General features: G+C 41.8%; 1 protein-coding gene across 4 annotated transcripts in view; it reads right to left on the minus strand.

The window, feature by feature from the left end:
* LOC308391219 (zinc finger MIZ domain-containing protein 1-like) overlaps positions 1-13,505 on the minus strand; it is a 110,256-nt gene that overhangs the window by 27,655 nt on the left and 69,096 nt on the right. For all 4 annotated transcript variants that reach the window (XM_080873740.1, XM_080873742.1, XM_080873743.1 and 1 more), the window contains 3 exons: positions 11,025-11,144; positions 5,497-5,610; positions 2,043-2,148 (listed from right to left, as the gene is read on the minus strand). In XM_080873740.1, coding sequence (XP_080729866.1) covers positions 2,043-2,148; positions 5,497-5,610; positions 11,025-11,093 — 289 coding nt within the window. In that variant the 5' untranslated portion in view covers positions 11,094-11,144. The remainder of the gene's footprint in view (positions 1-2,042; positions 2,149-5,496; positions 5,611-11,024; positions 11,145-13,505) is intronic.

Genomic DNA, 13,505 nt, shown 5'->3' on the forward strand with positions numbered 1-13,505 from the left:
GAACAAACTAATGCCTTAAATTGTTGGAGGCATTTCATGATTAATCAATTTGTCAAAGCTACAACCTATTTCAGCTGTAAGCTGACTGTGAACATTGATTTCCTACTGCTGAAATCAGCTCAGCCTCCCCTTCCGCTCAATTTTCGAACATGTTCAGGAGAGGAATTTTAGATGACATAACAGAAATGTAATAGCTTGACCGCGCCGTGCGTCAGAGCCAAGACAAGTCAGGTCTGGTTAAAATGGGATGCCAAATCTGATTTACTTATTAGCACTCATCCGCTGACCTGATGTTTTCTGAGGCAAACAGCCCAGCTCGTAACCGCCAAAAATCGTGTTTTTCGCCCACTTTTAACGGAGACATTTCAGAGCAGATTACAAAATGCATGATGAGACTGAGCAGGCCAGCAGTTACAGGATATTCCTTGAAAGCTCTCGGGGCTTGGTGTAGACAGGTTGTTTTGTATATATATAAAACAAAACAGTGCAGAGAATTTATAAAACACCCTCAGTACAAAATGAACATTCACCTCCAGGGACACAATTCTGCAAAAACACAGGAGACTATATTCATTTCAGCTCTTCCTCATATCCTCTCAACACATAAAATCTTTTCAGATTTGTTCTCAGCTGTTCAAGGCTTCCCAAAGTCTCCTCTGCCTACACTAACTTGTCTGTCTTTGGTCTTGTATGGCTGACCCCGCTGTTGCCACTCTGGCCCCCGTCATGTGACTTACTCCCTTCGTTTGTCGCTCAGCAACACCGCTGCAGGATGTCGGGGAGCAGGTCCTCCCTGGGGCCCCGTGGGAGTGTCTTTTAAGAGCTATCTCCCCTGGCTGCCAGAGAGGGTATTCTCTCCACTTTAACACCCTCCTTGACTCAGGCCTCCTCTCTAAAGGACCTGGGAGCTTTGCAGGAGAATGCCTCTGCATTGGTTTCCACTGCTCTCTCTACCTCTCTGCAGGCCTCTCCTCTGGAAATATTCATGCATTTACAGGTACATAATTGTCCATGAAATGTACTTTGGGATGCTGCCTAGACTCGAGAACTTGCCGCTTTCCAAATAACTACTGTTGCAGGAAATTATTCAGACAGAGAATCAATTGGCAATTTTATCTAAGCCCATAAAGTAGGCCCTGAGATTTGATTTAGCATTAAGTAGAATTAGAACATTTGGCAATGTGAGTTAACTGCAGGCAGGGAAGGATTCCCCACCCATGCCGACATAATAGTGACATTGCATGATTTGAAGCCTCTTATAATAGAAAAAAGGCAAACATGAGTGAAAATTCAAACAATATGTGCCTCTGACTTTCATGTCCTGGCACACTTAAGAGGGCTCAGTGTAGCGGCCGAGCACACAGAAGCAAATGTACGACCCAGCTTTCCCCGTAACCCAAGACAGGTGGAAACCACAAATCACAAACTGTAAAACAGCACAAAAATATTTCTGTTATCTCCTCTGAGCTGCTGACAGCCTATGCGTCTTCATTCTCATTGTGCTTCAGCATGCTTTTGCCAGCTCGATAACAACATTTAGCAGTCTGCATCTGCTCCAATAATCCATCACAGGACCGGGATGATAGAGGCGTATGAAAACAGGAACTCGTCATCACTGATACAGTAGTTCTTGTCGCATGTGACAAATGGAATATTCTGCTGTACGCACTTTATCTAAAACCCCAGAAAAGGTAACAAATTGAGTTGTAGTTCCCAATGTTGTGAACAAGTTCAAAGAAAACAGGTCAAGTAGATATTAAAGGGTAATGTTCAGTTGAACCTGGACTAAAACTATGAAGGGATTTTCTTGGATTGCTCTTTATATTGAATATTGAACTGTTGGTCTTGTTTAATCTTAAAAGTCATAAATAGTCAAGAGTTAAAGGAATGAATTTAAAAAGATCAGTGCCCATACATCTGTGAGGGGATCTAGTCTAGAAGCAATAAGTGGAGGAAAAGCGGCAAAGAATGCAGAAATAAACTTGAGCGGGCCAGCATGGCCAGATGGCCTGAGACGGCGGTTGAGAAAACTCCGGTCTTACCTGCTGATTTTGGAGTGAACTTGTCCCTGTTGGCAGCGCACACAGCCAGGAGCCGATAGCCCAGGTCCAAGTCAAAGCCCTGCTGTGCTGCTACGCGGCTAACCACCTGAAAACAACAACAGCATGCAGCACAGAGTCAGTATGGCCTGAGGTATGTTTTCTCTGAAGAAAAAGCTGAACGACACCAAGTCTAAACCTCTTTTATTTCTCAGAAAACTTCACTTTCTAAGCATTATGATAGCTTACACCTACATATACTGTAGGTCAACAGAAGAGAGCAGAGGTCAGCATACAGTGCTGAATAGGGACATTACTGCAGAAAGGTGTTTCTGCAGGCTGTTTCATTATATTTCCAGCTCACAAACAACATTTTAAGAGCAGATTTTGGGAAATTTGCATAAACTCAATATTTCCCTTTGTCTCTAGCAGGGAGTTCCTAAAAAGGCCAGCTGAATAACAGTGGGGGCAACTATGAGAAATTTCCTCACTTGTTCCAAGCCCACACAAACATTCTAATGTGCTTATTTTCCAAACAGAAAATGTTTACATTTTTGATTTACCATCTGCAGCGCCATTTGCTTTGACATCCACATACAGAGAGAGCATCACGGCCTCATGCACACGCCTCCTTTTACTCACTCCAGTGCAGCAGCTGATGGCAACAAGCTTTGTTTTCATGATAAATATTGCAGATCGCCATCATAATCTGCTCAGTTCTTTCGTTCCTTCTCCTAAAATTTCCACAATTGAATCTTGAAAATCCTGCAAACTAATGACAGACACTCGCAAAGCTGTACGACTGCATCCGTATCTACTCAATACAGATCTGTGCTGGGTAGTTAAATCCACCACATGACGACTTTTCCCACAATCTGACTGTTAAAGGACAACCTCATTACAAGTTTATCAGTTCCATATGAGTAAGTGGACAGCAAGATGAGGAAAAAAATACTGCCTCCAGTCCAGAGATGCCGACTGAGAGGAAACATTAAGGGGAAGCATCAACATGCCACAGGAGGCCGTGTAAATCACCCTTACATCCCACATGTTGCTTTGATTTGCTGTCATCATTATCAGCTCAAAAAGAGCCACTCAAATCGTTTAGACCTTTAGGACATACTAAGGTCTGTGTGGACCAACGGGCCCCACTAGATTCCCCTCGCTGCCTGGCTTTTCATAGCAGCGATCCCGCTGTCACACGCCAAACTTCAGTACAAGCCCTGAGGTAGCACTGCTGCTGGGACCGTATCATTATCTTCTGTAAGTATAGTCTGGATGTGACACCAAAACAGATTATGTATATCTGGCCTTTATTTATGGGAATCCCCCATTAAGAAGAAGAAATATAGAGTACAGGCTGCCTAATTAGAATCTAAACTTACGAGGGACATTTAAATGGTATTTTTAGTGTAAGAAGTTACAGTTCTAATTTCAGGACTTTAATTGTACACAGTCAGAGGAGTTGTGGTGAACTGTCTACCATAAGGCAATCATCTAAGCAGGCACTGCAAGGCTTGAAAGCAGGGAATTGCTACTCAGCTGTACATGTTTCTGTAGTTTCAAGCTCGATAAAATGAATCTTTTTGTTAAATTTGCTTGTTTTTTCCCCTCTTAAATATTTTGGAGATTAATCAACTTGAAACAAGCTTAAAAAATCAATACTGCGTCATACATGAATGCTATATATTGTCATTAAAAATACGATTTTAGAGTTATAACATGATAGCTTAATTGATTTGGGGTTTTTTTTCAAGAAAAAGCAATTCAACATCCAACAGAAGCTCCAGTCATAATTAAACATAAAAAGCCTTATTAACTCTTACATTGAGATGAATTAAAAGACTAGTTTTGAGTACCCATCTCCTGTTTTGAATACTGTATTACCTTATTAAGTCGTTTATTTATTTATTTTTTAAAGTCCTGTAATTTCCTGGGGTTTTTTTCCTCACTGCTACAGCAGCAAATTTCTACAAATGCTATCACCAGTGTTTAAGTGCAAGCATGCAGGCAAAACTGTAAAGTGTTTACCATTAAAGTCTGTGACCAGGTAATTTCACAATCACATCAGATTCTCTGTGCTTCCTCCCAGTGTGGTTCACACCAAGGTTTACACAACCTATAAACTAAAAGGAAAAGCTTTGAGATTTTCACGGCGGGAAACAAATTGAAGTGGCGAAATGGAGGAGAAGGCACCTGCTGCTGCACATTAAAGCAGGAACACAATCGCTTGAATGGAAGGACGTGTCACAGTAGTTTCGCTGAGGTCCACAAGCACAAACCTCTCGGGCTTCTTCACCTGCTGCAGCCGAGCTCGCTTGATGGGGATACAAATTACACCTAACAGGTGTGTCTGTTATGTAATGCTGGAGGCAGCATGTTAAAGCACAGTCAGGCCCACTGTGACAGGTGATTGACACACCCACTGTCTATTCACTGTTCTTTTGGCTGTTCTTTCTCTTGGTACTTGATTAGCTAAATTTGGAATCAGTGCATCAGCTCTGAGCATTAAAGGTTTTTGTAATAGTCAATGGTGAATGTTGGTTAAAACGTGGCATGGACAGCTATAATTATACTGGTTTTAATGGTGGCAAAATGTCATAAAAACAAAAACTTTCAAGTGAAATTTCACATAGCACAAATCTGCCTACGCATTTGCCTCGTATGGTTCATATATATATGTATATATAGCGTTAGCTCTGGTAGTTGTTCCTCACACATCTAAGCTAGCATAGATAAGTGCCGCATATTACAAAGTAAACAGGCTGTGTAAGCAGTGTGTTAAGTTTATCTTTCAAATTCTATATGTAATGCAAAACAAAACAAAAACAAATAAACACCACATATAGCTAAATGGACAATTTTTCAAGAGAAATTAGTCTACTATGTCAGTTTACCATTATCATATAGAGCTACACTTGCTAACTGGCTAAGGGTCATAGCAATAAACGACTATGTAGTTGTTCAAAAAATTAATTGCTAACTTCCAATTCAAGATTAAGCTATTATTCCCAGTGGAGCATTTTATTAAGTGAACATTAAACTCACTAGTATAAACAATATTCAGTCAGGGTTAAGAACTTAGCTCTTGACATATTGGCTGTGTCTGATTAAATTTAGTTGAAAATATACAAACCCTGACTACTTTGGGCTAAATGTTTTCTCCAGAAGCCTTAATTTCAGATGTCATAGGACAGTAATTATTCAATCAATCAAAAATCCATAGGCATTTGGTAAAGACACAGAGAAGATTGAGAGCTGATTGCTTTGTGGTTTGAGAATGTTTTTGACCTTGTGGATTTTATATCAAAGGCAACAGAAAGGTGGCTAAATGGGAGCAGTTTCTACAAGGTTAAACACATTTTACATTTTCAGTGACCTCACGGATGATCACCAAGGCTCATTCTTGAAACTCTGAACATGAGATTATGGAAGGTGCTCACGACTGGTGACTTACCGTTAGGCATCCCATCAGGCTTTGCTCGAAGGGGCGCTGGAAGGCTCTGGGGTCACCACACCAGTCCAGCAGCTCTGTGGCTGCTGTTTGGAAATTTGCTGGATTTTGTAGGTGCTATGCAGAAGAGGAGAAAGATGGAAATCAATGTGATTCCAGTAATATTCAAATACTTTAAGAAAATGGGACAGATAACAGGTAACTGCTGTAAGTAATAAGCATTAAACAAAACAATAAAACAAATAAGATGTTATGCTTGAAATAGAAGCATGACAATAAAAAATTGTAATAAATTTGTGCTGTCCTCTATGTTCATTTAGTCATTAATAAAATGTATTATCTTATTAGAATTCAATAAAAGCATTTGCTCGTCTAAAATGTGTGCAGTTACATGTTTTCCCACCTGCTCTGGAAAAAAAATCTAACCAGCTTTTAATATTTAACTTTTAATTATGAGCTCTCGGAGTTGAGCAAATGAGAACAGCATTTTTATGACCAAATGTTCTGAAATTTTGCTTATGATGCTTTGGATTAATTATTTTAAATGGGTTAAAATATGACCGCTCTAGGCTGATAGTATGTCCCAGTTCCACTCAGCTACTATCTCAGGTTTCTGTTGCAATAAATCTTCCTTGTATGGCTGCATGAATCCACGAGGAAGCCCTATTTCAGTAGCCAACCCTTGGCTGTTCTCTGACTTTATCTGACAACAAACTCCTTGACCTACGGACACCCTTTTATGGCATTCGTTCCCCTCCTGCAGCCAGCACTAACCTGCATTGTCTGTATTGCTGTAGAGCAGCACAGAAAACTGAAAAAGGACCTCTCTGGGTCTCGGTATCAACCTTACTGTTGGTCATTTCTCCTCTAAAAGCTTTCGAACCACAATACAAATCACTTTATACATAGCAGAGCAGATGCACCACCACCACCACTCTGCTGTAATCTGTTGCCTTTGGAAAGATTATGCACACAAGCTTTTGTAGTGCACTTGTACAAAACAGGAACAAATGGACTCCCACTCCATGGCATCAAAGGTAAATAGAGCGGTTTGTCAGCTTAAAGTGAATGGCTGCCTTCCTAATACGTCTGCGTGCTTTGATTTCACTGTCAGAGAGAGAAGAAGAAGAGGAAGTGACAGGGGTACAGTCACTGCTGTGCAGTGCTTTTTTCTTGCTTGCTCTTTAGGGGGCAGCAGAGGTTAGGATTTGATAAGGCTGCTTTCATATCAATTTACAAAGCTGGTGTTTGACAAGCAGTGGATGAAACCAGTCTTGTTTATTTCATACTCTGTCCAAGACCGTTCCCCACTCTTGTGATATGTCTTTGTTGGGGGAGACTAAAAGGAGATGTGGTGGGGTAGCAGAGCATTCAAATTCTACTGGTGGATAAAAAGTCTCCTGGAGAAGCACACACATCCCCAGATGCTAAATTTAGATGAGTCTGGAAGCTAGACAACACACGCAATCAGTGCACCAAGGATGGAAAAAGGGAGAAAAGGGGGAGGGAGGGAGAATATGTAGAGGGAAGAAAAAAAAATACACACCACCACTTGGGCTTGAAGTGATTACTGTTCTTTGCACTCAGAACAATTGGTCCCACCAGTGTGGCTGTCACACGGAGAGCTTGGCACTACCACGCCACAGATGTTCCCCTTTCTCTGGCCAAAACCCACCAATCAAACCTAAACTAGTGGCCAAGAGACCCTCTCACACTCTCCTATCCCCGTCCCCTGGGTAAGAATGATCCTCCAACACGTACACTCTTGTTAATGCTCGGTTCAGTTCAAGGAAAACAAAGAGAGACGGCACTTGCAGAGTCCTGAGAACATAGCTTTTTTCTTCTGACACAACTGGATCTGGATATAACTTCATTTATGTATCAGAAGTGATCGGGCAAAGACTCTTTCCATTCAGAATCACAGTTCTTAGTTTGCTGCTGTTGTTGCTCTACATTCATCGACACCCACAGAGCACTGAAAACACGTTAATGGAGACAATTAACACTGGAAAGAACACAGCGGCAGACAGAAACAGCTGCACAAGCAGTGTAGGAGCGGTGCAAAGAGGACAGTCCTCCAGTTTGTCTTGAAATGTCGCCGCTAAGAATGTGAGGAAGTGTTCCTGCGGCGAGAGGATGGTTCATAGTTTCTGGCGAACCCCTGTATGTATCAGCGAAAGGAGAGTCTGACAGAAAACTGGCTTCCCCACCGTGAGAGGAAAATACTGTCTCTGAAATAGATACCAACATTATCAGGCAAGCCATCTTCCCCAAAGTGCTCGCAATGGTGCAGTTCTGAGATGCAGGAGGAAAACAAACAGGCTCTGAGAAAAAACGTGTTGGGGGAAAAATCAGATAACTGTTTTTATAAATCACTTTTTAAGCATACTTGTCTGTTTGGAGGTTAAACAGGCGAACATTTGTTTTTCTGTATCACTTTCGAATAAATACAGATATATATATTTATATTCTAGGGTTATACTGTACCAACATCTCAAGCATTTTGTCTTTGTAACCACAAGACCCGAAACAGGCAAATTCTCACATCTGGAAGCTGTTTTCTTAAATTCTCCTTAATAAATAATAACCAAAACAAATATTCAGTCTTGCTGAGCAAATTTCTGTCTGCCAACCTATTAATTAGTCCCTTATCTTTCCCATTAACTGCATAACCTGAAACCAAAACAAAGTCACTCATTTTAAAGTCAGATTTAGCGCAATGTGGCAAAAAAAAAAGAACGAAAGAAACAAAAAAATCCCCCAAGTGTTTGGTCGAGTTTGTTTAAAAATCATATTATTGCAATTTTACAACAAGACAGTAATTTAAAAATTACCACAGTAATGATTTTCTGATTTAACTTTCAACCCGTGATTCAATCAGGTTGACGGATTCCAATTTCCTCCACTTTATCATCGCGCTCAGCAGTAATTTATCATTTGAGCAACAAAATCAATTTGTTCCCCTGTCCGCTGCACTGGCTGGGAGTACTCAGAGAGACATGTCACATCTCCCAGAAAACAACAACACAATGGAGGAGGCTTCATTTATATTCCTGCTCCAAGTCGGTACTGCCTTCGAGATGCCAAATTTCAGCATGTGCACACTTTCAATTAAAGCAAACAGCTGGATTGGTTTACAATATTTCCTTAATTATTTTAATAGCTTGGATATTGGACAATGGGGAGCAGGGGGAGAAGATAGTGAGTTAATTGTTCTGATCTCCCCTGATGATCATCTTTGTGTGCGGGGAGGAGAATAGACGGCTGGCTGAATGGGCTCGCTGCTAGTCTAATTGGCAGGACATAAATGGTATTTATTATGCGGGCCTTCCAAACCCTGATTGTCTGCGGCACAAAGCTGCCTCTATTAGCAGGGTGCTGGCTCTTACTGGTTGGTTTGAAATGACCCAGCGCTTAACCATTTATTAGTTGGACTGAAGGCCTCCTTGTACGCCATGGATCTCTCTAATTGGCATGTTTACCCATGTGCTGCTTTCCTGGGTGCTAACATTGGGATGTATTTGTTTAAATTTTTGACTTGAGGGGTCAATACATTTAACCCCACAGCATTTGGGATTGTGTAAACTACTCTCAGACAAACACAGGTTCCCCTTCAAGTTCTGTCAACTTCCTTTACAGACCAATTCACCTGCTATTAGTAATACAGCGCTTTAATAGAATCAATTTTCTCTCCTCTTACAAGTAAAGGAGGGGAAATTGAATTATTTAATAGCCTGCTGTGAAGAAGGTAACCAGACTGAAGACAGAGAGTGTTTACCTCTCCTTTTCTCTGTACCTTATTACTTAAGAACAAAAGGCCTGTTTCTACACATAGAGAAGCTTCGCTCTTTTTACTCCCCAAATGCTTGCCTTGTCTCTCTATCCGCCTCACCTTGCCTTATTTTTGGATAGCTGGGATAAAGCAGTTTACCACGTCCACATTTGCATTTAAGTGCAAGCCCCCATACATTGTCCCCCGAAGGCTTTCTGATGCACTTTTCAAGGAGGTGGACTTTGGCAGCACAGAGCCCAGAAACAAAATGGACCAGCAGTTAAGAGAAGAGATCAAAGGAAGATCCCTGTAGCCTGGGGTTACACAAGTATGCCTGCCTAATTCTGCCGAAGATTTGTCCTGCAGTAAATGGTGCTGAGAGGAGAACAAAAGGACACGCTGGGAGTCAGCAGCGGTGGAGGCAGAAAGCAGGGCGATGACGGGGGGAGGGAGGGGAGCCTCTGCTCTTTGACCCCAGTCGGTAACCTGAGTCACACCAGAGTCCTGATAATAGGAGCTGAACAGATTAGTCACTTAACTGTGGCCAAACAGGAAGATAGAGAGGCAGTCTCACCGTGGATGTGACTCACTACATGTGTGTACTTGGAAAGGTGAACAGTGCTGGTGAGGGTTTTTTTTCCCTGCTTGTGTTTTTCCACCGGTAGCAGCAAAAAGTCCAGTACCTTACTAACTTACTGAACATGCTTTAGCCTGAAGGCTTTAAATGAACTATAAAACTTCATAATCAGTGTTAATAAATGGCAAATTAAAAGAGCTACTTTACTGTTAACAGACCACAACATGATAATCAGGAGGTTTACTTATTGGCTAATAATTCTTTTGTAAACCATTTATGTAATTCATCTGTAAAACCGCAGCTAATGTTTATAATATACCATGCAGTGTGTTTATAAAGTTTTCACAGATGTGTATAACACTTGTTTTTAAAAGCATATAAACAGATGTGCTGTAAATCACATGAATGTGAACCTGGAGGCTGCTGCTTGTGTGCTGTTTCACCCACCATAGACTTTCATATTCACTAGCAGTTTTTTGGGTCTACGGAGTAAAAATGTTGGATTCCAATGCACCCCTTCCCTTTATTAACCCAGATTTAAAAAGACAGAAAAAAAGGGGCCCTGTCACAAAATCAAGGAATAGGCCACAGTATTGCACAGATGTGTATGTCTCTGACACACCAGACTGAATAAGAAGCTCTCAAACTGCAGGGGCATGGCACCGCTGTGATTTTTTTTTAGAGAAGTAAACAAACAAGAGTTTGCTGATGCTATTGTGTTGATCTTTATTTTGCTCACATTCAACTTGGATCCTTTTTTTACTGTTAGCAGTCAGTAAAAATTGTGTGTGTGTGAGTGCAGGGTGAGATTTTCATTAGTGCGACAATTAAGAGTTTTACAACCGCTGGACTAAATGGTTGTACTCGAGGCCCTGGTAATGAGAACTGAGTCATTTACAAAACGACTGGATGATTTACTAACCATTAATAAATATAGCACAAGCACACATATGTGCAAATGAAGTTACAGCCTACAGTATATAATTTAAAATCTGTCATTTTATATTTAAGAAAATAACAAATACATTAATAATGATGCTTAATTATTGGAAAAAGTTATTAAATATCAACTTGTGATGATGCTAATCGCTGTCGTTGTCATCATCACAGTTTATTTATTTCGTTTTTTAATTGAAATATAATATTAATGTCTGAGAGCCAACACCTTCAACACCTCCTCACCTGTTTGATACACTGCAGACGGTCATTGGTCTGCTGTATGTGTCTGTCCATCGACGGAATCGAGTTCATGTTGATTGTCCCTCTTTGGCCTCTACCTGCCAGCCATTAAACTGGAGACTTCTGTAACACAAACACAGACAAATGTTAAGGCTCACCTCTTCCAAGTGAAGCTGCCAATTCCATCACCACCAGGATATTGCTGTTATAGTGTGTTTGTGTGTGTGTGTGCTGGGTGCTGTGAGCTGAGCAGGGAGATATTGATTTGGCAGGTGACAAGCACCTCAGAGAGCCCAAAGGATGACATTCCTCTCAGCTCCTGTGACACCCTTAACAAGCCCTGGCGGTTGCCCCGAACGGTGCCATACACCTTTGGAAATGACACACTGGACGTAGACAGGATGTCTGACTGTGTTTAAAGCACCTTGGGGTGAAAATGAACAGAGGTAGAGGGACACACACACACACACACTGAGTCGTAGCACCTCAGTCTGTCAGCATTACCTCAGAAAGCTGCACGAAACCCTTCCATCCTGGCCTGTGAGAACATTAACTTGGCATGTGGTTCTCTGTTTACATTACTTAGCCATTATGTAATCTTTGGTTAACAATTATCTGTACCCTGGGCCCAGACTTGCTCTACATTTTACTCCCCTTTCTCCTCCCTTCTCGCTCCAGCTACATAAGAGTTCCTCTAACAAAACCCCTTACAGCGCACTATTGATTTTGGAGTAGCAGCTTATAGAAAACCTTCTTCTTTTAGCAGAGAGAATAATATTTTATGGAAGGCAAACAATGAGGCTGTGAGCTGACATGCTACATACTATTATCACAAGTTAAAAAGTATCACCGGCTACATTAAAGGTTATCAATTTCGCCTCTAGGGGGTTTGATTTAATGTTGCATTCAGTGTCAAATAAATATTACACAAGGCTGTCGGCCAGAACTCGTAGTGACCTGCAGCTTGAAGTGGAAGGTTTAGTGAATTAATAAGCGTGTTTATGGGTGGTGAAAAGTGTAACCTCCATCTTCTCCTCCGCCTCACTCCCCCTTTATCTCATCCTGTCTCAATCTTTCCTTCTCGCTACTGCAGGGGCATCTCGTCCTGCGGTGCATCATCTCTCACTCAAACGCTCTTTCAGACCCCTCCCTCTCCACGCCATCCTTCTCCATTACCATCACACAGTGAGAAATTTCGCCGTACAAAGTACCTGAGAGATGAGGGAGCGAGGGGAGGGGAAAAAAAAGGAGAGCGGGAGAGAGAGGAGGCAGCATGCTGCACCATACTGATAATGCTCACTTAGGGGTCTCTAGCTGGATTTAACGGCAGGGCCAGTAATCTACTCCACTAGACAGCTAAAGAGCTTTTATGCTACCTATTGGAGCTGCTCATGCCTGTACTTGAGAGGAGAGAAGGGCACACTAGTGCATTCCTCTCCATAAATTAGAAAGCTCATAAAGGGGGGGGGGAGATGTCCGAGTATTTTTTCCACTCCTCTTTGCAGATGGAAAGTGTTTTGTTTGTTGACATGTCTGATGTCTCACAGACTTACTGAATCCTCAGATGAAACATTTGAAGTGGGCGTGGCTGAGTTCTGATAATGATTTGAGGAATTTAGCATAAAAAAAACGATTGGGCATGGGTTTAAGTGACTTTCAGATATCTACAGCTTAATCAAATAACGTTCACATTTTATAACATGTGGTCATGGATACTCCTGTCAAACAACAGCTTCCTTAGTGACACATGTTTTATACATCCATCAGGTGTTTGCTGCTATAATACTCCCCCCAGTCACCTCCTTCTGCCAGCTGATAGTGAGCTGATCCTTGGCAAGGGTGTCCCCAGACCACTGTGCTCCTCAGCCACCAGCAGGTGTCTCCCTGGCCCTTCAAAGGCCTGGCTTGTGGCACAAAGAAGGCGGAGCAGTGTTGCTTTAAGCCTTTACAAGCTCTACAAATCCTCAGCTGCTGCTTCCTAACAGGGCCCACTCAGCCCGGCACTGCCTGTCTGACCTTGTGGTTATTGATGAGCGAGTCGACCTGCTCCCTCCGACTCTCTCTCTTTCTCTTCCCTCCTGCCCTTCCCCTTGCTCTCGCTCTCTCACTCGAGCTCTCCCCCTGTCATCTCTCTTACCTCCAACAGTGAGTTAAAATGAGGGGAAAGAAAGGTTGGGCTGCCATTCACCTCCTCCGTTTTTTAACCGGTTAAACACACGGTGCAGGAATCGCTGTAAAGCCTACGTGTGCACACATTTACATGCATTTTCTTCCTAAGATAATGACTTTTTTTTTTAAATGGCATGGCAGTGTTGAGGTGTAATTTAATTTCCAGATATTCACTTGTTCTAATTAAACACTAGTCCTTTGTTATATCTTTGATGACTAACAAGAGCCAATTTACAGATTAAACCCATGATGCTATGGAGATATGACAACAGTGGCAATTATGAGCCCGCCTCTATTTACAAGCTCTCATCTATC

The sequence above is a fragment of the Rhamphochromis sp. 'chilingali' genome (genome assembly GCF_963969265.1).
Source record: "Rhamphochromis sp. 'chilingali' genome assembly, chromosome: 22".
Lineage (NCBI taxonomy): Eukaryota > Metazoa > Chordata > Actinopteri > Cichliformes > Cichlidae > Rhamphochromis > Rhamphochromis sp. 'chilingali'.